Consider the following 26,552-nt stretch of genomic DNA (forward strand, 5'->3'; position numbering starts at 1 on the left):
CCTACCATACCATATAACTGCCTCCCTACCATACCACATACCTGCTTCCCTACCATACCACATAACTGCCTCCCTAGCATACCACATAACTGCCTCCCTAGCGTACCACATACCTGCCTACCTACCATACCACATAACTGCCTCCCTAGCGTACCACATACCTGCCTACCTACCATACCACATACCTGCCTACCTACCATACCACATACCTGCCTACCTACCATACCACATACCTGCCTCCCTAGCATACCACATAACTGCCTACCTACCATACCACATACCTGCCTACCTACCATACCACATACCTGCCTACCTACCATACCACATACCTGCCTACCTACCATACCACATACCTGCCTACCTATCATAAGACACACCTGCCTACCTCCCCGTGCCACATACCTGCCCGACTTCCGTACGAAATGCCTGCCTCCCTGCCCATTTCACACACCTGCCACCATGCCACACACACCTCCATACCTACTCCTACACACCTACACACCTACCAATGCCGCACACCTGCTTACTTAAGAAACCTCACACCTGCCTACCTAGCCTTACCATATACTTTCCTGTTGACCCATGCTACACATACCTGTCTGCCACGCCATATATGTTTGACTCGTGCTATACACATGACTACCTACCCATGCCATACACCTTACCTGTCTGTGCCGCACCCACGCCTTCCTACCCATACCACACACCTGTCTAACTACCCCATGCCACACCTGCCTGTCGACCCATACCACACACCTGTCTAACTACCCCATGCCACACCTGCCTGTCGACCCATACCACACACCTGTCTAACTACCCCATGCCACACCTGCCTGTCGACCCATACCACACACCTGTCGAACTACCCCATGCCACACCTGCCTGTCGACCCATACCACACACCTGTCGAACTACCCCATGCCACACCTGCCTGTCGACCCGTATCACACACCTCCCTACCGACCATTACTGCACACATGCCTGCTTACACGTGCCATATACCTGCCTGCTAACCCATGGCGCTGACTTACCCTACTACCCATACCATACATCTGCCTTGCTTACCCATACCTCGCAAATGTTTAAAAACCTGTGTTACACACCTGTCTACCTTCTCATACCACGTACCTGCCGACCCTTGCCATACACCTGCTTGCCCCCCCCCCCCCCGTGAAAAGACACACATGCCTTCATACCCATGACATATATATATATCTGCTACCTACCCGTGCCACTCATAAGCCCACTTACCCATGCCACACACCTGTCTGCATGTCTGTGCCGCACATCTGCCTACTTACCCATGCCACACACCTGTCTGCATGTCTGTGCCGCACATCTGCCTACTTACCCATGCCACACACACCTGTCTTCATGTCTGTGCCACACATCTGCCTACTTACCCATGCCACACACACCTGTCTTCATGTCTGTGCCACACATCTGCCTACTTACCTTGCCACACACACCTGTCTTCATGTCTATGCCACACATCTGCCTACTTACTCATGCCACACACCTGCCTGCATGTTTGTGCCACACATCTGCCTGCTTACCCATGCCACACACCTGTCTGCATGTCTGTGCCACTCATATGCCTACCTGCTCGTGCCACACACCTGCCAACCCATGCCATACACCTACCTGTTCTCCTGTGTGACACATCTGCCTATCTATCCCATGCACCAGGTGAACTACCTATAACACACCTGCCTAACTACCTTTACCACACACCTGCCCACCTACCTGTGCCATACACATGCTTATCTATTCATGGCATACACCTGTCTGCCTTCTTATGTGTCACGCTCATCACATGTCTATTACATTAGAACAGCCCTCTTACCCGTGTGTGTGTATACATATATATATATATATATATATATATATATATATATATATATATATATATATATATATATATATATATATATCTCCCGTGTTAGCAAGGTAGGGCAAGGAAACAGACGAAGGAATGGCCCAACCCACCCACATACACATGTATATACATACACGTCCACACACGTACATATACATGTCTATACATCTCTACGTATATACATACATATATATATATATATATATATATATATATATATATATATATATATATATATATATATATATATTTTTTTTTTTTTTTTTTTTTTGCTTTGTCGCTGTCTCCCGCGTTTGCGAGGTAGCGCAAGGAAACAGACGAAAGAAATGGCCCAACCCACCCCCATACACATGTATATACATACACGTCCACACACGCAAATATACATACCTACACAGCTTTCCATGGTTTACCCCAGACGCTTCACATGCCCTGATTCAATCCACTGACAGCACGTCAACCCCGGTATACCACATCGATCCAATTCACTCTATTCCTTGCCCTCCTTTCACCCTCCTGCATGTTCAGGCCCCAGTCACACAAAATCTTTTTCACTCCATCTTTCCACCTCCAATTTGGTCTCCCACTTCTCCTCGTTCCCTCCACCTCTGACACATATATCCTCTTGGTCAATCTTTCCTCACTCATTCTCTCCATGTGCCCAAACCATTTCAAAAAACCCTCTTCTGCTCTCTCAACCACGCTCTTTTTATTTCCACACAACTCTCTTACCCTTACGTTACTTACTCGATCAAACCACCTCACACCACACATTGTCCTCAAACATCTCATTTCCAGCACATCCACCCTCCTTCGCACAACTCTATCCATAGCCCACGCCTCGCAACCATACAACATTATTGGAACCACTATTCCTTCAAACATACCCATTTTTGCTTTCCGAGATAATGTTCTCGACTTCCACACATTCTTCAAGGCTCCCAGGATTTTCGCCCCCTCCCCCACCCTATGATTCACTTCCGCTTCCATGGTTCCATCCGCTGCCAGATCCACTCCCAGATATCTAAAACACTTTACTTCCTCCAGTTTTTCTCCATTCAAACTTACCTCCCAATTGACTTGACCCTCAACCCTACCGTACCTAATAACCTTACTCTTATTCACATTTACTCTTAACTTTCTTCTTTCACACACTTTACCAAACTCAGTCACCAGCTTTTGCAGCTTCTCACATGAATCAGCCACCAGCGCTGTATCATCAGCGAACAAGTGACTCACTTCCCAAGCTCTCTCATCCCCAACAGACTTCATACTTGCCCCTCTTTCCAAAACTCTTGCATTCACCTCCCTAACAACCCCATCCATAAACAAATTAAACAACCATGGAGACATCACACACCCCTGCCGCAAACCTACATTCACTGAGAACCAATCACTTTCCTCTCTTCCTACACGTACACATGCCTTACATCCTCGATAAAAACTTTTCACTGCTTCTAACAACTTTCCTCCCACACCATATATTCTTAATACCTTCCACAGAGCATCTCTATCAACTTTATCATATGCTTTCTCCAGATCCATAAATGCTACATACAAATCCATTTGTTTTTCTAAGTATATATATATATATATATATATATATATATATATATATATATATATATATTTTTTTTTTTTTTTTTTTTTTTTATACTTTGTCGCTGTCTCCCGCGTTTGCGAGGTAGCGCAAGGAAACAGACGAAAGAAATGGCCCAACCCCCCCCCCATACACATGTACATACACACGTCCACACACGCAAATATACATACCTACACAGCTTTCCATGGTTTACCCCAGACGCTTCACATGCCTTGATTCAATCCACTGACAGCACGTCAACCCCTGTATACCACATCGCTCCAATTCACTCTACTCCTTGCCCTCCTTTCACCCTCCTGCATGTTCAGGCCCCGATCACACAAAATCTTTTTCACTCCATCTTTCCACCTCCAATTTGGTCTCCCTCTTCTCCTCGTTCCCTCCACCTCCGACACATATATCCTCTTGGTCAATCTTTCCTCACTCATTCTCTCCATGTGCCCAAACCATTTCAAAACACCCTCTTCTGCTCTCTCAACCACGCTCTTTTTATTTCCACACATCTCTCTTACCCTTACGTTACTTACTCGATCAAACCACCTCACACCACACATTTTCCTCAAACATCTCATTTCCAGCACATCCATCCTCCTGCGCACATCTCTATCCATAGCCCACGCCTCGCAACCATACAACATTGTTGGTACCACTATTCCTTCAAACATACCCATTTTTGCTTTCCGAGATAATGTTCTCGACTTCCACACATTTTTCAAGGCTCCCAAAATTTTCGCCCCCTCCCCCACCCTATGATCCACTTCCGCTTCCATGGTTCCATCCGCTGACAGATCCACTCCCAGATATCTAAAACACTTCACTTCCTCCAGTTTTTCTCCATTCAAACTCACCTCCCAATTGACTTGACCCTCACCCCTACTGTACCTAATAACCTTGCTAGAGGATGTGTGGATCAGGTGTTTGCTTTGAAGAATGTATGTGAGAAATACTTAGAAAAGCAAATGGATTTGTATGTAGCATTTATGGATCTGGAGAAGGCATATGATAGAGTTGATAGAGATGCTCTGTGGAAGGTATTAAGAATATATGGTGTGGGAGGCAAGTTGTTAGAAGCAGTGAAAAGTTTTTATCGAGGATGTAAGGCATGTGTACGTGTAGGAAGAGAGGAAAGTGATTGGTTCTCAGTGAATGTAGGTTTGCGGCAGGGGTGTGTGATGTCTCCATGGTTGTTTAATTTGTTTATGGATGGGGTTGTTAGGGAGGTAAATGCAAGAGTCCTGGAAAGAGGGGCAAGTATGAAGTCTGTTGGGGATGAGAGAGCTTGGGAAGTGAGTCAGTTGTTGTTCGCTGATGATACAGCGCTGGTGGCTGATTCATGTGAGAAACTGCAGAAGCTGGTGACTGAGTTTGGTAAAGTGTGTGGAAGAAGAAAGTTAAGAGTAAATGTGAATAAGAGCAAGGTTATATATATATATATATATATATATATATATATATATATATATATATATATATATATATATATATATATATATATATATATATATATATATACACACACACATATACATATACATATATACACATGTACATAATTCATACTGTCTGCCCTTATTCATTCCCGTCGCCACCCCACCACACATGAAATGACAACACCCTCCCCACGCATGTGCGCGAGGTAGCACTAGGAAAAGTCAACAAAGGCCACATTCGTTCACACTCAGTCTCTAGCTGTCATGTATAATGCACCGAAACCACAGCTCCCTTTCCACATTCAGGCCCCACAGAACTTTCCATGGTTTACCCCAGACGTTTCACATGCCCTGGTTCAATCCATTGACAGCACGTCGTCCCCGGTATACCACATCGTTTCAATTTACTCTATTCCTTGCACGCCTTTCACCCTCCTGCATGTTCAGGCCTCGATCGCTCAAAATCTTTTTCACTCCATCTTTCCACCTCCAATTTGGTCTCCCACTTCTCGTTCCCTCCACCTCTGACACATATATCCTCTTGGTCAATCTTTCCTCACTCATTCTTTCCATGTGCCCAAACCATTTCAAAACACCCTCTTCTGCTCTCTCAACCACACTCTTTTTATTACCACACATCTCTCTTACCCTTTCATTACTTACTCGATCAAACCACCTCACACCACATATTGTCCTCAAACATCTCATTTCCAGCACATCCATCCTCCTGCGCACAACTCTATCCATAGCCCACGCCTCGCAACCATACAACTTTGTTGGAACCACTATTCCTTCAAACATACCCATTTTTGCTTTCCGAGATAATGTTCTCGACTTCCACACATTTTTCAACGCTCCCAGAACTTTTGCCCCCTCCCCCACCCTATGATTCACTTCCGCTTCCATGGTTCCATCCGCTGCCAGATCCACTCCCAGATATCTAAAACACTTCACTTCCTCCAGTTTTTCTCCATTCAAACTTACCTCCCAATTGACTTGACCCTCATCCCTACTGTACCTAATAACCTTGCTCTTATTCACATTTACTCTTAACTTTCTTCTTTCACACACTTTTCCAAACTCAGTCACCAGCTTCTGCAGTTTCTCACATGAATCAGCCACCAGCGCTGTATCATCAGCGAACAACAACTGACTCACTTCCCAAGCTCTCTCATCCCCAACAGACTGCATACTTGCCCCTCTCCAAAATTCTTATCATCATTATTATTATTATTATTATTATTATTATTATTATTATTATTATTGTTGTTATTATTGTTATTATTATTATTATTATTAATATTGTTATTATTGTTATTATTATTATTATTATTATTATTATTATTATTATTATTATTATTATTATTATTATCATTACGTCACTCTTGTGCTGGTCGCTCCTTACGCCATCTCTGCGTTCGCTCATACGCCTTTTCCTCTTGCGTCCGTCGCTGTTGACGCCATCTCTGCGTTCGCTCGTACGCATTTCCTCTTGCGTGTCTGATCAACGCTGAATGTATCAACGTACCTGAACATTACGTTTTCTTTAGCGTCGGGATATTCTCTTCCCGTTTTCTTCTGTGTCGATCTTACCTGAACTATACGTTTTCTTTAGCGTCTGGATATTTTCTTACCGTTTTCTTCTATGTAGTTCGTACCTGAACATTACGTTTTCTTTAGAGTCTGGATATTTTCTTACCGTTTTCTTCTGTGTCGATCGTACTTGGACATTGCGTTTTCTTTAGCGTCGGGATATTTTCATCCCGTTTTCTTCTGTGTCGATCTTACCCGAGCAATACGTTTTCTTTTAAGAGTCGGGATAATATCAATTCCACTTTCCATAGAGTAGTGGGACCAACTCCACTTCCAGTTTCCACATTTGTTATTCGATGAGGATGAAGTGGAGTGGTGGTACGATTTCTCGGGTATATATAGACTTCTCACTCTTAACCGTAAATTGTGGAATAACTTCTTTCCATGCTGGAGAATATATATATATATATATATATATATATATATATATATATATATATGATCCCTGGGGATAGGGGATTAAGAATACTTCCCACGTATTCCCTGCGTGTCGTAGAAGGCGACTAAAAGGGGAGGGAGCGGGGGGCTGGAAATCCTCCCCTCTCGTTTTTTTTTTTTTTTTTTTTTTTTTTTTTTTTTTTTTTTTTTTTTTTTCCAAAAGAAGGAACAGAGAATTGGGCCAGGTGAGGGTATTCCCTCAAAGGCCCAGTCCTCTGTTCTTAATGCTACCTCGCTAACGCGGGAAATGGCGAATAGTTTAAAAGAAAAGAAAGAAAAAATATATATATATATATATATATATATATATATATATATATATATATATGTATATGGCGTCCTAGCTTCGTCTCTTCGAAGTATATCAACTGACATATTTCTCTCATGTGTCTCCCCTGATGATGTGATTATTACATGAAAGTGCACTTGGGAACTTATCTTGTTTAATTTTCCCCGTGGACTATAGGAATATATATATATATATATATATATATATATATATATATATATATATATATATATATATATATATATATATTTTTTTTTTTTCTTTTTTTCATACTATTTGCCATTTCCCGCGTTAGCGAGGTAGCGTTAAGAACAGAGAACTGGGCCTTAGAGGGAATATCCTCACCTGACCCCCTTCTCTGTTCCTTCTTTTGGAAAATTAAAAAAAAAAACAAGAAAGGGGAGGATTTCCAGCCACCCGCTCCCTCCCCTTTTAGTCGCCTTCTACGACACGCAGGGAATACGTGGGAAGTATTCTTTCTCCCCTATCCCCAGGGATAGGGGAGAAAATATATATATATATATATATATATATATATATATATATATATATATATATATATATATATAAAGGGTCACAGTTGAGCGCATGATCAAGTATATTCCTATGAGTCCACGGGGAAAATGAAATACGATAAGCTCCCAAGTGCACTTTCGTGTAATAATCACATCATCAAGGGAGACACAAGAGAGAAATATAACAACAGTCAGTTGATATACAACGATATAGAAACATGCGTTTGTGGGTGGGTTGGGCCATTCTTTCACCTATTTCCTTGCGCTACATCGCCAACGCGGGACACAGCGACAAAGTGTAATGAAAAAATGAAATATATATATATATATATATATATATATATATATATATATATGCAGAAACGTTCTCATCAACACATTAAAAACAATTTATCAGTTAGGAACACGTCGGGTCGCGTGGCGGCGAAACATCACACGCCTTTGTTGACATAAACACATCAAGAATTTCAAAAAGCTTTTGGCGCGCGCTCGCGCGCGTGGGGGTGTGGGGGTGGGGGGGGGGCACTGTTGCGCCTCTAGCGGGTACGTACGGAACGGGTGGGGGAAGGGGGGGGCAGGGTACAGTGATGTGTTGTTGACCATGATGCTACTGCCTGCAGTCCTCTCTCTCTCTTGTGGCCCGCTAAACAACAGTACTTGAGGTAGTACGGTCGGTAAACAACAGTACTTGAGGTAGTGCGGTCGGTAAACAACAGTACTTGAGGTAGTGCGGTCGGTAAACAACAGTACTTGAGGCAGTACGGTCGGTAAACAACAGTACTTGAGGTAGTACGGTCGGTAAACAACAGTACTTGAGGCAGTACGGTCGGTAAACAACAGTACTTGAGGTAGTGCGGTCGGTAAACAACAGTACTTGAGGTAGTGCGGTCGGTAAACAACAGTACTTGAGGTAGTGCGGTCGGTAAACAACAGTACTTGAGGTAGTGCGGTCAGTAAACAACAGTACTTGAGGCAGTATGGTCGGTAAACAACAGTACTTGAGGTAGTGCGGTCGGTAAACAACAGTACTTGAGGCAGTACGGTCGGTAAACAACAGAACTTGAGGTAGCGGGGTCGGTAAACAACAGTACTTGAGGTAGTGCGGTCGGTAAACAACAGTACTTGAGGTAGTGCGGTCGGTAAACAACAGTACTTCGGGCAGTACGGTCGGTAAACAACAGTACTTGAGGTAGTGTGGTCGTCAAACAACCGTACTTCGGGCAGTACGGTAGGTAAACAACAGTACTTGAGGTAGTGCGGTCGGTAAACAACAGTACTTGAGGAAGTACGGTCGGTAAACAACAGTACTTCGGGCAGTGCGGTTGGTAAACAACAGTACTTGAGGCAGTACGGTCGGTAAACAACAGTACTTCGAGCAGTACGGTCGGTAAACAACAGTACTTGAGGCAGTACGGTCGGTAAACAGTACTTGAGGCAGTACGGTGGGTAAACAACAGTACTTCGAGCAGTACGGTCGGTAAACAACAGTACTTGAGGCAGTACGGTCGGTAAACAGTACTTGAGGCAGTACGGTCGGTAAACAACAGTACTTCGAGCAGTGCGGTCGGTAAACAACAGTACTTGAGGTAGTGCGGTCGGTAAACAACAGTACTTGAGGCAGTACGGTCGGTAAACTACAGTACCTCGAGCAGTGCGGTCGGTAAACAACAGCACTTGAGGCATTACGGTCGGTAAACAACAGTACTTCGAGCAGTGCGGTCGGTAAACAACAGTACTTGAGGTAGTGCGGTCGGTAAACAACAGTACTTGAGGCAGTACGGTCGGTAAACTACAGTACCTCGAGCAGTGCGGTCGGTAAACAACAGTACTTCGGGCAGTACGGTCGGTAAACAACAGTTACAGGCGGGTTGTTTGGTGATACAGTTGTAGAAATCCCCTCTCATCCCAGCGTTTGTTGTTTGTGCAAATCCCTTTGCCTGCTGTATTGTATTGAACAAGTTCTTTAGAATCTAGTAATGTTGTAGAAAACCCCTCCTAGAGCCTAGTAATGTTGGAGAAAACCCCCTAGAGCCTAGTAATGTTGTAGAAAACCCCATAGAGCCTAGTAATGTTGTAGAAAAACCCCTAGAGCCTAGTAATGTTGTAGAAAACCCCTCCTAGGGCCTAGTAATGTTGTAGAAAACCCCCTAGAGCCTAGTAATGTTGTAGAAAACCCCTCCTAGAGCCTAGTAATGTTGGAGAAAACCCCTCCTAGAGCCTAGTAATGTTGTAGAAAACCCCCTAGAGCCTAGTTATGTTATAGAAAACCCCTCCTAGAGCCTAGTAATGTTGTAGAAAACCCCCTCCTGGAGCCTAGTAATGTTGTAGAAAACCCCCTAGAGCCTAGTAATGTTGTAGAAAACCCCTCCTAGAGCCTAGTAATGTTGGAGAAAACCCCCTAGAGCCTAGTAATGTTGTAGAAAACCCCATAGAGCCTAGTAATGTTGTAGAAAAACCCCTAGAGCCTAGTAATGTTGTAGAAAACCCCTCCTAGAGCCTAGTAATGTTGTAGAAAACCCCTCCTAGAGCCTAGTAATGTTGGAGAAAACCCCCTAGAGCCTAGTAATGTTGTAGAAAACCCCATAGAGCCTAGTAATGTTGTAGAAAAACCCCTAGAGCCTAGTAATGTTGTAGAAAACCCCTCCTAGGGCCTAGTAATGTTGTAGAAAACCCCCTAGAGCCTAGTAATGTTGTAGAAAACCCCTCCTAGAGCCTAGTAATGTTGGAGAAAACCCCTCCTAGAGCCTAGTAATGTTGTAGAAAACCCCCTAGAGCCTAGTTATGTTATAGAAAACCCCTCCTAGAGCCTAGTAATGTTGTAGAAAACCCCCTCCTGGAGCCTAGTAATGTTGTAGAAAACCCCCTAGAGCCTAGTTATGTTATAGAAAACCCCTCCTAGAGCCTAGTTATGTTATAGAAAACCCCTCCTAGAGCCTAGTAATGTTGGAGAAAACCCCTCCTAGAGCCTAGTAATGTTGTAGAAAACCCCCTAGAGCCTAGTTATGTTGCAGAAAACCCCTCCTAGAGCCTAGTAATGTTGTAGAAAACCCCTCCTAGAGCCTAGTTATGTTGTAGAAAACCCCTCCTAGAGCCTAGTAATGTAAGTTAAAGTACCCTAGATCTTTCATTGATAAATCCCTTAAGTTAGCAAAGAAATCATTTTATAGAGTTGAGCCCAAACCTCCCATTGACACCAAGAATCTTTTAGTTCTCCCTTTTAATATTAATTTCACTTTACTTCCCATGTTGCTTAAATCCTTTAATGTAAATGTTGCCTTTAGCAACAATAATACTATAAAGAATATCTTAATCAGGAATTCACCAGAAAATTCTCTTGGATGCATCTATAAAGTGCCATGTGGATGGACATTGTGATAAGTTTTATGTTGGTCAGACTGGTAAGGATCTTTCTGTTAGACTTAAGCAACATAAATATAGTATAAGAACTGGACAAGAATCAAATGCCTTGTTTAATCATGTTAAAAACTATGATCATTGTATTGACTGGAGTAACGCCATCTCAGTTATTAACTCTAACTCTATTACCAAGAGAAATATCATTGAATCTTCTATTATTAAATACACAAAGAATTATAATCTTAATATTAGTGATGGTCTATACAAATCAGATAACTATTGTTGATAAAATTTGTAAAATGATAAGTTTATGAACGCTCGTTGTATGTTTTGGATAATCACATGTTTACCAAATGGCGTCCTAGCTTCGTCTCTTCGATGTATATCAACTGACTGGTATATTTCTCTCTTGCGTCTCCCCTGATGATGTGATTATTACATGAAAGTGCACTTGGGAACTTATCCTGTTTCATTTTCCCCGTGGACTCATAGGAATATCTTGATCACGCAAAATTGTGATCCTTTCCAATATATATATATATATATATATATATATATATATATATATATATATATATATATATATATATATATATATATATCTTTTTCTTTTTTTTCTTTTAAACTATTCGCCATTTCCCGCGTTAGCGAGGTAGCGTTAAGAACAGAGGACTGGGCCTTTTTTTGGAATATCCTCACCTGGCCCCCCTCTGTTCCATCTTTTGGAAAATTAAAAAAAAAAAAAAAAACGAGAGGGGAGGATTTCCAGCCCCTCGCTCCCTCCCCTTTTAGTCGCCTTCTACGACACGCAGGGAATACGTGGGAAGTATTCTTTCTCCCCTATCCCCAGGGATATATATATATATATATATATATATATATATATATATATATATATATATATATATATATATATATATATATAATCAACATTTGAAATCGAGAGAGGATGCATCGTATTAAAAAAATGATTAAATATCTTATTATAAATAGGTGTATATCGCATGTATGTTTTATTCAAAAAAGGTGTATACCCGAGTAAAAGTATATATATATATATATATATATATATATATATATATATATATATATATATATATATATATATATATATATATATATATCTTATTAAAAAGAGATGTAAATTTTAGTAGATTTAAGATCAGTTCAGAGAAAGAGATATCATAGTCGATTTTAACGAAATCAACCTAGCCTTACTACTGGCCAATCAGGATCAACCTAGCCTTACTACTGGCCAAGCAGGATCAACCTAGCCTTACTACTGGCCACACAAGATCAACCTAGCTTTACTACTGGCCAAGCAGGATCAACCTAGCCTTACTACTGGCCAATCAGGATCAACCTAGCCTTACTACTGGCCAAGCAGGATCAACCTAGCCTTACTACTGGCCACACAAGATCAACCTAGCCTTACTACTGGCCAAGCAGGATCAACCTAGCCTTACTACTGGCCAAGCAGGATCAACCTAGCCTTACTACTGGCCACACAAGATCAACCTAGCCTTACTACTGGCCAAGCAGGATCAACCTAGCCTTACTACTGGCCAAGCAGGATCAACCTAGCCTTACTACTGGCCAATCAGGATCAACCTAGCCTTACTACTGGCCAAGCAGGAGCAACCTAGCCTTACTACTGGCCACACAAGATCAACCTAGCCTTACTACTGGCCAGGCAAGATCAACCTAGCCTTACTACTGGCCACACAAGATCAACCTAGCCTTACTACTGGCCACACAAGATCAACCTAGCCTTACTACTGGCCACACAAGATCAATCTAGCCTTACTACTGGCCAAGCAGGATCAACCTAGCCTTACTACTGGCCAAGCAGGATCAACCTAGCCTTACTACTGGCCAAGCAGGATCAACCTAGCCTTACTACTGGCCACGTAGGATCAACCTAGCCTTACTACTGGCCAGGCAAGATCAACCTAGCCTTACTACTGGCCACACAAGATCAACCTAGCCTTACTACTGGCCACACAAGATCAACCTAGCCTTACTACTGGCCACGCAGGATCAACCTAGCCTTACTACTGGCTACACAAGATCAACCTAGCCTTACTACAGGCCACGCAGAATCAACCTAGCCTTACTACTGGCCACGCAGGATCAACCTAGCCTTACTACTGGCCAATCAGGATCAACCTAGCCTTACTACTGGCCAAGCAGGAGCAACCTAGCCTTACTACTGGCCACACAAGATCAACCTAGCCTTACTACTGGCCAGGCAAGATCAACCTAGCCTTACTACTGGCCACACAAGATCAACCTAGCCTTACTACTGGCCACACAAGATCAACCTAGCCTTACTACTGGCCACACAAGATCAATCTAGCCTTACTACTGGCCAAGCAGGATCAACCTAGCCTTACTACTGGCCAAGCAGGATCAACCTAGCCTTACTACTGGCCAAGCAGGATCAACCTAGCCTTACTACTGGCCACGTAGGATCAACCTAGCCTTACTACTGGCCAGGCAAGATCAACCTAGCCTTACTACTGGCCACACAAGATCAACCTAGCCTTACTACTGGCCACACAAGATCAACCTAGCCTTACTACTGGCCACGCAGGATCAACCTAGCCTTACTACTGGCTACACAAGATCAACCTAGCCTTACTACAGGCCACGCAGGATCAACCTAGCCTTACTACTGGCCACGCAGGATCAACCTAGCCTTACTACTGGCCAGGCAAGATCAACCTAGCCTTACTACTGGCCACGCAAGATCAGCCTAGCCTTACTACTGGCCAACCAGGATCAACCTAGCCTTACTACTGGCTATAGGGACGAAGGGCAAGGGCAAGGGCAAAGGAGGGGGGGGGAGGGTGTATAAACCAGTGGTATTTTGACGCGATTTTAGCTTTGATCCACCAGCCTCTGCCGGTCTGGTGTTGACATATTGATGACGCTCACGGACCTGCCCTCGGGTCATGGGTTGACCCCATTAGTTTCATTATGCCCCACCCATGGCGCCACCTGCCCACCTGTTTCATGGGTTTATCCACCCATGGCGCCTCCTGCCCACCTGTTTCATGGGTTTATCCACCCATGGCGCCTCCTGCCCTCCTGTTTCATGGGTTTATCCACCCATGGTGCCACCTGCCCACCTGTTTCATGGGTTTATCCACCCATGGCGCCACCTGCCCACCTGTTTCATGGGTTTATCCACCCATGGCGCCTCCTGCCCACCTGTTTCATGGGTTTATCCACCCATGGCGCCTCCTGCCCACCTGTTTCATGAGTTTATCCACCCATGGTGCCACCTGCCCACCTGTTTCATGGGTTTATCCACCCATGGCGCCTCCTGCCCACCTGTTTCATGGGTTTATCCACCCATGGCGCCTCCTGCCCACCTGTTTCATGGGTTTATCCACCCATGGCGCCACCTGCCCACCTGTTTCATGGGTTTATCCACCCATGGCGCCTCCTGCCCACCTGTTTCATGAGTTTACCCACCCATAACCTCCTCTTATCCCCCAGTTTCATCAGTTTACCCACCCATAACCACCTTTTACCCACCAGTTTCATCAACTTGCCCACCAGTATCACCTCCTGCCCACCTGTTTCATGAGTTTACCCACCCATAACCTCCTCTTATCCCTCAGTTTCATCAATTTACCCACCCATGACCACCTTTTACCCACCAGTTTCATCAACTTGCCCACCAGTATCACCTTATCACCTCTTGCCCACCTGTTTCATGAGTTTACCCACCCATAACCACCTTTTACCCACCAGTTTCATCAACTTGCACACCAGTATCACCTCTTGCCCACCGGTTTCATCAGTTTACCCACCCATAACCCCTCCGCGTTCTTACCCAGCCACCCCATATTTGCCCCGGTATTTGCCTTCGTGTTTATTATAACTTCCTCAAATTAGTTCAACTTTATTATTCGTTATCTGTCAATGTTGTGTGTACAGTTATTTATTTATTCATATTATTTGGGACAGCGTTCGTTGCCGAAGTTAAAAACACGTCTCAAAGTAAAACGAGGTCGAATGTTTCTTGGTGGGCGAGCCAAGTACAGCAGTAGCGGTGATGTGGGCAGTGCCAGGGTGTGGGGGAAGGGAGGAGGGAGGAGGGCAGTGCCAGGGTGTGGGGAGGGAGGAGGGCAGTGTCAGGGTGTGGGGGAGGAAGGAGGGAAGTGCCAGGGCGTGGGGGAGGGAGGAGGGGAGTGCCAGGGTGTAGGGGAGAGAGGGCAGTGTCAGGGTTTGGGGATTGGAGGAGGGTAGTGCCAGGGTGTGGGGAGGGCAGTGCCAGGGCGTGGGGGAGGGAGGAGGGCAGTGCCAGGGCGTGGGGGGAGGGAGGAGGGCAGTGCCAGGGTGTGGTTGGAGAAGGGGGAGGGCATCATGCATGTACGCTACCCGTGTTCACTGCTGGCAGTGAGAGGCACTGCTTCTGATTATGACGTGGGCTATGGTGACTTTAGTATATATATATATATATATATATATATATATATATATATATATATATATATATATATATATAGTCTACGAGAAAAATGAAACACGATAAGTTCCCAAGTGCACTTTCGTGTAATAATCACATCATCAGGGGAGACGCAAGAGAGAAATATAACAGTCAGTTGATATACAACGAAGAGACGAAGCTAGGACGCCATTTGGTAAACATGTGATTATCCAAAACATACAACGAGCGTTCATAAACTTATCATTTTACAAATTTTATCAACAATAAAGTTATCTAATTTATATAGACCATCGCTAATATTAAGATTATAATTCTTTGTGTATTTGATAATAGAAGATTCAATGATATTTCTCTTGGTAATAGAGTTAGAGTTAATAACTGAGATGGCGTTACTCCAGTCAATACAATGATCATAGTTTTTAACATGATTAAACAAGGCATTTGATTCTTGTCCCGTTCTTATACTATATTTATGTTGCTTAAGTCTAACAGAAAGATCCTTACCAGTCTGACCAACATAAAACTTATCACAATGTCCACATGGCACTTTATAGATGCATCCAAGAGAATTTTCTGGTGAATTCCTGATTAAGATATTCTTTATAGTATTATTGTTGCTAAAGGCAACATTTACATTAAAGGATTTAAGCAACATGGGAAGTAAAGTGAAATTATTATTAAAAGGGAGAACTAGAAGATTCTTGGTGTCAGTGGGAGATTTGGGCACTCTATAAAATGATTTCTTTGCTAACTTGAGGGATTTATCAATGAAAGATCTAGGGTACTTTAACTTAGATCCAATAGAATATATCTTCTCAAACTCATCATCAATAAACTCTGGACTGCAAATACGTAATGCCCTAAGGAACATAGATTAAAAATGATGATTATTTAACTCTGTCATGTTGAGATGAGTAATAATGGATATATGAGCATACATTGGTGGGTTTTCTGTATATGCTAAACTTAAACTTTCTCCTTGTTTCCTTTAATGATAATTTCACTTTGCTTCCCATGTTGCTTAAATCCTTTAAAGTAAATGTTGCATTTAGCAACAATAATACTATAAAGAATATCTTAATCAGGAATTCACCAGAAAATTCTCCTGGGTGCATCTGTAAAGTGCCATGTAGAAATTGTGATAAATTTTATGTTGGTCAGACTGGTAAGAATGTTTCTGTTAGACTTAAGCAACATAATATAGTATAAGAACGGGACAAGAATCAAATGCCTTGTTTAATCACGTTAAAAACTATGATCATTGTATGGACTGGAGTAATGCCATCTCAGTTATTAACTCTAACTCTATTACCAAGAGAAATATCATTGAATCTTCTATTATTGAATACACAAAGAATTATAATCATAATATTAGTGATGGTCTATACAAATTAGATAACTTTGTTGTTGATAAAATTTGTAAAATGATAAGTTTATGAACGCTCGTTGTATGTTTTGGATAATCAAATGTTTACCAAATGGCGTCCTAGCTTCGTCTCTTCGATGTATATCAACTGACTTATATTTCTCTCTTGTGTCTCCCCTGATGTGATTATTACACGAAAGTGCACTAGGGAACTTATCGTGTGTCATTTTCCCCGTGGACACAGGAATATATATATATATATATATATATAATAATATATATGGAACCATGGAAGCGGAAGTGGATCATAGGGTGGGGGAGGGGGCGAAAATTTTGGGAGCCTTGAAAAATGTGTGGAAGTCGAGAACATTATCTCGGAAAGCAAAAATGGGTATGTTTGAGGGAATAGTGGTTCCAACAATGCTGTATGGTTGCGAGGCGTGGGCTATGGATAGAGATGTGCGCAGGAGGATGGATGTGCTGGAAATGAGATGTTTGAGGACAATGTGTGGTGTGAGGTGGTTTGATCGAGTAAGTAACGTAAGGGTAAGAGAGATGTGTGGAAATAAAAAGAGCGTGGTTGAGAGAGCAGAAGAGGGTGTTTTGAAATGGTTTGGGCACATGGAGAGAATGAGTGAGGAGAGATTGACCAAGAGGATATATGTGTCGGAGGTGGAGGGAACGAGGAGAAGAGGGAGACCAAATTGGAGGTGGAAAGATGGAGTGAAAAAGATTTTGTGTGATCGGGGCCTGAACATGCAGGAGGGTGAAAGGAGGGCAAGGAATAGAGTGAATTGGAGTCATGTGGTATACAGGGGTTGACGTGCTGTCAGTGGATTGAAGCAAGGCATGTGAAGCGTCGGGGGGTAAACCATGGAAAGCTGTGTAGGTATGTATATTTGTGTGTGTGGACGTGTGTATGTACATGTGTATGGGGGGGGGGGGGGGGGGGTTGGGCCATTTCTTTCGTCTGTTTCCTTGCGCTACCTCGCAAACGCGGGAGACAGCGACAAAGTATAAAAAAAAAAAAAAAAAAAAAAAATATATATATATATATTTCAGAAAAGAAGAGAGAGTGTTAGGGTGAAGAGAGTGGTGAGAGTAAGTGAGCTTAGGAAGGAGACTTGTGTGAGGAAGTACCGGGAGAGACTGAATACAGAATGGAAAAAGGTGAGAACAAAGGACGTAAGGGGAGTGGGGAAGGAATGGGATGTATTTAGGGAAGCAGTGATGGCTTGTGCAAAAGATGCTTGTGGCATGAGAAGCGTGGGTGGTGGGAAGATTAGAAAGGGTAGTGAGTGGTGGGATGAAGAAGTAAGATTATTAGTGAAAGAGAAGGGAGAGGCATTTGGACAATTTTTGCAGGGAAATAATGCAAATGAATGGGAGATGTATAAAAGAAAGAGGCAGGAGGTCAAGAGAAAGGTGCAAGAGGCGAAAAAGAAGGCAAATGAGAGTTGGGGTGAGAGAGTATCATTAAATTTTAGGGAGAATAAAAAGATGTTTTGGAAGGAGGTAAATAAAGTGCGTGAGACAAGGGAACAAATGGGAACTTCGGTGAAGGTGGCTAATGGGGAGGTGATAACAAGTAGTAGTGATGTGAGAAGGAGATGGAGTGAGTATTTTGAAGGTTTGTTGAATGTGTTTGATGAAAGAGTGGTAGATATAGGATGTTTTGGTCGAGGTGGCGTGCAAAGTGAGAGGTTTAGGGAAAATGATTTGGTAAACAGAGAAGAGGTAGTAAAAGCTTTGCGGAAGATGAAAGCCGGCAAGGCAGCGGGTTTGGAAGGTATTGCAGTGGAATTTATTAAAAAAGGGGATGACTGTATTGTTGACTGGTTGGTAAGGTTATTTAATGTATGTATGATTCATGGTGAGGTGCCTGAGGATTGGCGGAATGCTTGCATAGTGCCATTGTGCAAAGGCAAAAGGGATAAGAGTGAGTGCTCAAATTACAGAGGTATAAGTTTGTTGAGTATTCCTGGGAAATTATATGGGAGGGTATTGAATGAGAGGGTGAAGGCATGTACAGAGCATCAGATTGGGGAAGAGCAGTGTGGTTTCAGAAGTGGTAGAGGATGTGTGGATCAGGTGTTTGCTTTGAAAAATGGGTATGTTTGAAGGAATAGCGGTTCCAACAATGTTATATGGTTGCGAGGCGTGGGCTATAGATAGAGTTTTGCGGAGGAGGATGGATGTGCTGGAAATGAGATGTTTGAGGACAATGTGTGGTGTGAGGTGGTTTCATCGAGTAAGTAACGTAAGGGTAAGAGAGATGTGTGGTAATAAAAAGAGCGTGGTTGAGAGAGCAGAAGAGGGTGTTTTGAAATGGTTTGGGCACATGGAGAGAATGAGTGAGATGAGATTGACCAAGAGGATATATGTGTCAGAGGTGAAGGGAACGAAGAGAAGTGGGAGACCAAATTGGAGGTGGAAAGATTGAGTGAAAAAGATTTTGAGCTATCGGAGCCTGAACATGCAGGAGGGTAAAAGGCGTGCAAGGAATAGAGTGAATTGGAACGATATGGTATACCGGGGTCGACGTGCTGTCAATGGATTGACCCAGGGCATGTGAAGCGTCTGGGGTAAACCATTTTGAAGTTTTGTGGGGCCTCGATGTGGAAAGGGAGCTGTGGTTTCGGTGCATTATTACATGACAGCTAGAGACTGAGTGTGAACGAATGTGGCCTTTGTTGTCTTTTCCTAGCGCTACCTCGCGCACATGCGGGGGGAGGGGGTTGTCATTTAATGTGTGGCGGGGTGGCGACGGGAATGAATAAGGGCAGACCGTATTAATTATGTGTTTGTGTATATATGTATACTTCTGTGTGTGTATATATGTATGTATGCGTTGAGATGTATAGGTATGTATATGTGCTGTATGTGGACGTGTATGTATATACATGTGTTTGTGGGTGGGTTGGGCCATTTCTTTCGTCTGTTTCCTTGCGCTACCTCGCTAACGCGGGAGACAGGAACAAAGTATGATAATGATAGTAATAATGATATATATATATATATATATATATATATATATATATATATATATATATATATATATAATTTTGCTTTGTCGAAATATATATATATATATATATATATATATATATATATATATATATATATATATATATATATATATATATATATATATTACAGTGTATGTGACCCAATGTTTTGGTCAATATTGTTTATCTTGATGTATATGGTGAGCTGTTGTGGTAATTGTTTATCATGCCGTTGTTTACGGTGAGCTGTTGTGGTAATTGTTTATCATCTCGTTGTTTACAGTGAGCTGTTGTGGTAATTGTTTATCACCCCGTTGTTTACGGTGAGCTGTTGTGGTAATTGTTTATCATCTCGTTGTTTACGGTGAGCTGTTGTGGTAATTGTTTATCACCCCGTTGTTTACGGTGAGCTGTTGTGGTAATTGTTTATCATGCCGTTGTTTACGGTGAGCTGTTGTGGTAATTGTTTATCATCTCGTTGTTTACGGTGAGCTGTTGTGGTAATTGTTTATCACCCCGTTGTTTACGGTGAGCTGTTGTGGTAATTGTTTACCATGCCGTTGTTTACGGTGAGCTGTTGTGGTAATTGTTTATCATGCCGTTGTTTACGGTGAGCTGTTGTGGTAATTGTTTATCATGCCGTTGTTTACGGTGAGCTGTTGTGGTAATTGTTTATTTGTGTTTCAGACGCGCCATGAACGGGGAAGAGGAAGACAGAGGTTACCAGGTGGAGCTGTTTGTGTATGACCTCACCAGGGGCTTGGCCAAAACCGTGTCACCAGGGATACTAGGTGAGTGTCACCACGTGTTGCCTGTACCACTAGGTCACCACGTGTAGCCTGTACCACTAGGTCACCACGTGTTATCTGTACCACTAGGTCACCACGTGTTATCTGTACCACTAGGTCACCACGTGTTACCTGTACCACTAGGTCACCACGTGTTATCTGTACCACTAGGTCACCACGTGTTATCTGTACTACTAGGTCACCACGTGTTATCTGTACCACTAGGTCACTACGTGTTATCTGTACCACTAGGTCACCACGTGTTATCTGTACCACTAGGTTACCACGTGTTATCTGTACCACTAGGTCACCACGTGTTATCTGTACCACTAGGTCACCACGTGTTATCTGTACCACTAGGTCACCACGTGTTATCTGTACCACAAGGTCACCACGTGTTATCTGTACCACTAGGTCACCACGTGTTATCTGTACCACTAGGTCACCACGTGTTATCTGTACCACTAGGTCACCACGTGTTATATGTACCACTAGGTCACCACGTGTTATCTGTACCACTAGGTCACCACGTGTTATCTGTACCACTAGGTTACCACGTGTTATCTGTACTACTAGGTCACCACGTGTTATCTGTACCACTAGGTCACCACGTGTTATCTGTACCACTAGGTCACCACGTGTTATGTGTACTACTAGGTCACCACGTGTTATCTGTACCACTAGGTCACCACGTGTTATCTGTACCACTAGGTCACCACGTGTTATGTGTACCACTAGGTCACCACGTGTTATCTGTACCACTAGGTCACCACGTGTTATCTGTACCACTAGGTCACCACGTGTTATCTGTACCACTAGGTCACCACGTGTTATCTGTACCACTAGGTCACCACGTGTTACCTGTACTACTAGGTCACCACGTGTTACCTGTACCACTAGGTCACCACGTGTTGCCTGCACCACTAGGTCACCACGTGTTATCTGTACCACTAGGTTACCACGTGTTATCTGTACTACTAGGTCACCACGTGTTATCTGTACCACTAGGTCACCACGTGTTATCTGTACCACTAGGTCACCACGTGTTATGTGTACCACTAGGTCACCACGTGTTATCTGTACCACTAGGTCACCACGTGTTACCTGTACTACTAGGTCACCACGTGTTATCTGTACCACTAGGTCACCACGTGTTACCTGTACCACTAGGTCACCACGTGTTATCTGTACCACTAGGTCACCACGTGTTATCTGTACCACTAGGTCACCACGTGTTGCCTGCACCACTAGGTCACCGCGTGTTGCCTACACCACTAGGTCACCACGTGTTACCTGCACCACTAGGTCACCTCCACACCTGTCATTACTCCTCCACCTCACCGTGTGGCACCATTACTCCTCCACCCCACCGTGTGGCACCATTACTCCTCCACCTCACCGTGTGGCACCATTACCCCCACCCCACCGTGTGGCACCATTACTCCTTCACCCCACCGTGTGGCACCATTACTCCTCCACCTCACCGTGTGGCACCATTACCTCTCCGCCTCATCGTGTGGCACCATTACTCCTCCACCTCACCGTGTGGCACCATTACCCCTCCACCCCACCGTGTGGCACCATTACTCCACCTCACCGTGTGGCACCATTACCTCTCCACCTCACCGTGTGGCACCATTACCTCTCCACCCCACAGTGTGGCACCATTACTCCTCCACCCCACCGTGTGGCACCATTACTCCTCCACCTCACCGTGTGGCACCATTACCTCTCCACCCTACCGTGTGGCACCATTACTCCTCCACCTCACCGTGTGGCACCATTACCCCTTCACCTCACTGTGTGGCACCATTACCTCTCCACCCCACCGTGTGGCACCATTACCCCTTCACCCCACCGTGTGGCACCATTACCTCTCCACCTCACCGTGTGGCACCATTACCCCTTCACCCCACCGTGTGGCACCATTACCTCCACCCCACCGTGTGGCACCATTACTCCTCCACCCCACCGTGTGGCACCATTACCTCTCCACCCCACCGTGTGGCACCATTACCTCCACCCCACCGTGTGGCACCATTACTCCTCCACCCCACCGTGTGGCACCATTACCTCTCCACCCCACCGTGTGGCACCATTACCCCCACCCCACCGTGTGGCACCATTACTCCTCCACCCCACCGTGTGGCACCATTACCTCTCCACCCCACCGTGTGGCACCATTACCTCTCCACCCCACCGTGTGGCACCATTACCTCCACCTCACCGTGTGGCACCATTACTCCTCCACCCCACCGTGTGGCACCATTACCCCTCCACCCCACCGTGTGGCACCATTACTCCTCCATCCCACCGTGTGGCACCATTACTCCTCCACCTCACCGTGTGGCACCATTACTCCTCCACCCCACCGTGTGGCACCATTACCTCCACCCCACCGTGTGGCACCATTACCCCTCCACCCCACCGTGTGGCACCATTACTCCTCCACCCCACCGTGTGGCACCATTACCTCTCCACCCCACCGTGTGGCACCATTACTCCTCCACCCCACCGTGTGGCACCATTACTCCTCCACCCCACCGTGTGGCACCATTACCCCTCCACCTCACCGTGTGGCACCATTACTCCTCCACCCCACCGTGTGGCACCATTACTCCTCCACCTCACCGTGTGGCACCATTACTCCTCCACCCCACCGTGTGGCACCATTACTCCTCCACCTCACCGTGTGGCACCATTACCTCTCCACCTCACCGTGTGGCACCATTACTCCTCCACCCCACCGTGTGGCACCATTACTCCTCCACCTCACCGTGTGGCACCATTACTCCTCCACCCCACCGTGTGGCACCATTACTCCTCCACCCCACCGTGTGGCACCATTACTCCTCCACCTCACCGTGTGGCACCATTACTCCTCCACCCCACCGTGTGGCACCATTACTCCTCCACCTCACCGTGTGGCACCATTACCTCCACCCCACCGTGTGGCACCATTACCTCTCCACCCCACCGTGTGGCACCATTACTCCTCCACCCCACCGTGTGGCACCATTACTCCTCCACCCCACCGTGTGGCACCATTACCTCCACCCCACCGTGTGGCACCATTACCTCTCCACCTCACCGTGTGGCACAATTACCTCTCCACCCCACCGTGTGGCACACAGCCCTTGAGGGATTCACAGTGTGTGTGTGTGTGTGTGTGTGTCTGTGTGTGTGTGTGTGTGTGTGTGTGTGTGTGTCTGTGCGTTGATGACGTAAGCGTCGTTGTACACCAAGTCTCCGGCCTGAGTAAATGTGTTGTATTTATAGAGGGACACTTGAGGTGGGGGGGAGGGGATCTTGGCGGCCTGTGCTTTACTGGGGGGGGGGGGGGGGAAGAAGAGAGAGAGAGAGAGAGAGAGAGAGAGAGAGAGAGAGAGAGAGAGAGAGAGAGAGAGAGAGAATAACGCAAGTTTAATCTTTTCTTTCCGTCTTCAGAACTGAGGCATCATCCCCCCTCCCTCTCCCCCTCCGCCAGGTCACACTTTCCTATAGAATTCCCAATAACTGTATACCCTCTGTAGACTTCGTGGTGTTCCAGTCCATATATCCCACCCTCCACCTCTCCTCCACCTCTCCCGTTTTTTTGGACGTTGAGCCGGAGGGAGTGGTGGGTGGAAAGGTGCCATCTGCTTTTCCCATGCCTCCTCTCCGTGGACTTATTCACGGCCAAACTTTATTCTTTTTTTTTTATGATCCCATATATCTTATCTCCCTAACCCATCTCTCGTCTTGCATCCCTGCCAGGCCTCTCTCTCTCTCTCTCTCTCTCTCTCTCTCTCTCTCTCTCTCTCTCTCTCTCTCTCTCTCTCTCTCTCTCTCTCTGCACACTTGATCATCCGTAATTTTGGTCTTGCACGTTTTCTTTCAATTGGCTCTTTCTAACTCGTTTCCAATTGGGCATATTGGCTGGTCAGACTTCCATTAATGGCGTTGTATAAATCATGTCTCAAAGTAACATGTGTTTGTGCAAACTACATCTAACAATGACCCGGAGGGGGCTTAAAGTGTTGTTAAATGACCCCCGTAGTTCAGTGGTGAGCATTGCTGACCATGAGTCCCGCGCGGGGTAGCCCGGGTTCGAGTCCTGGACGAGGCAGCCCGGTCTAGAGCCGGCCCAGCTGTTCATCCACATCCCTCAGATCACAATCCTAGTAATGTTTACGTCTTTGTGACCTTATTCCAAGTATATGTTTGTTAGTTTGTGCGTTGCTGTGTGTGTGTGTGTGTGTGTGTTCATATATGTATGTATTTGTGTGTATATTGATGACACAGTCTCTTCATAACTGCCAAAGTTACATATTAGAGAAAAGTGATTTAACATTTATACTAGAAAATGAGTAACAATAATGTTAACACGCCAGGAAAATTCGTCTTCTTCAGTTTACATAAGTTAATCCCCCATCGACATACCCGTTCCCATTTTCTCTGATGGGGTTTACTAAAGAGAACGGGAAGCTTCAGATGTTAATTTTTAGGAGTAACTATGCAGAAAACGACTTCGCCATGTTGCTGCTTTATCATCAGATATATATATATTATTTTCGTGACCGTGAACAGTGCGAAATTAACCCTTTGTTAACTTTCTTTAATTACTTTTAACATTATAAAGAAATTTACGGATAAAAAGGAAAAGAAGACGTTGGTTTCTGAATATTCATATATTTACCTGTTTATATTGATCTAATTCCTTTATAACTTCTCTATCAGATTTGAATATATATATATATATATATATATATATATATATATATATATATATATATATATACTATTTTTTATTATGATTATTATTCTATTAAGCTTGTAGAGAAAATAAATCTATTCTCTTTATTTATGCTTATAAAGAGAAGATATATTTATTAGTAAAGAAAGTAAAAGTTGTTTATTAAGAGATGTATAATTCGAGGTGTACTTTGATCATTTTGGAAGTGTTGGAGGTGAAGAATGAATTCATGTAAACGTTTGCAGTTTTGGAGTCCTGCATTCATGTAAACGTTTGCAGAACTGAAGTACACAATTCATGAAAACGTTTAGTTTTGGGTTGCTGAATTCTTGTAAACGTTTGCAATTTAGGAGTCCTTAATTCAAAAAAACGTTTGTGGTTTTAGAGTCCTGAATTCATGAAAACGTTTGCAGCACTTAAGTACACAATTCATGAAAACGCTTGCAGTCCTGAATTCATGTAAACGTTTGCAGCACTGAAGTACGCAATTCATGAAAACGTTTAGTTTTGGGATGCTGAATTCTTGTAAACGTTTGCAATTCAGGAGTGCTTAGTTCATGAAAACGTTTGTGGTTTTAGAGTCCTGAATTCATGAAAACGTTTACAGTTTTGGGTTGCTGAATTCATGTAAACGTTTCCAATTTTGGAGTCCTGAATTCATGTAAACGTTTGCAATTCTAGAGTCCTTTTTCGAGTCTTGAATTCTTGTAAACGTTTGCAGTTTCGGAGTCCTGAATTCGTGTAAACGTTTGCATTTCTGGAGACCTGAATTCATGGAAACGTTTGCAATTTTGGAGTCCCGATTTCATGTAAACGTTTGCTAATCTATGAGTCTTGGATTTACGTGAACGTTTGCATTTCTTGATTGCTGACTTCATCCGAACGTTTAAAAGAAATGTGATCATTAGATTAGCATAATTAAATGCTTGGTTTTGAAACATTATATCATTACTGGTCACAATATAACATTACGTTTTCTCTATTAGAACTTGGCCCCTGTGTTGTGTGTGTGTGTGTGTGTGTGTGTGTGTGTGTGTGTGTGTGTGTAAGACTGCATATTTGTGTACATGTGTGTGCATATGTGTG

At 44.0% G+C, this 26,552-nt stretch overlaps 1 protein-coding gene across 4 annotated transcripts in view; it reads left to right on the top strand.

Annotated features, from left to right (window-relative positions):
• The window catches only part of LOC139746493 (uncharacterized), a 201,892-nt gene that overhangs the window by 116,394 nt on the left and 58,946 nt on the right, over positions 1-26,552 (top strand). For all 4 annotated transcript variants that reach the window (XM_071657780.1, XM_071657782.1, XM_071657781.1 and 1 more), the window contains one exon: positions 20,631-20,734. In XM_071657780.1, the coding sequence (XP_071513881.1) occupies positions 20,631-20,734 (104 nt within the window). The remainder of the gene's footprint in view (positions 1-20,630; positions 20,735-26,552) is intronic.

The sequence above is a fragment of the Panulirus ornatus genome, chromosome 65 (assembly GCF_036320965.1).
Source record: "Panulirus ornatus isolate Po-2019 chromosome 65, ASM3632096v1, whole genome shotgun sequence".
In the NCBI taxonomy this organism is placed as follows: domain Eukaryota; kingdom Metazoa; phylum Arthropoda; class Malacostraca; order Decapoda; family Palinuridae; genus Panulirus; species Panulirus ornatus.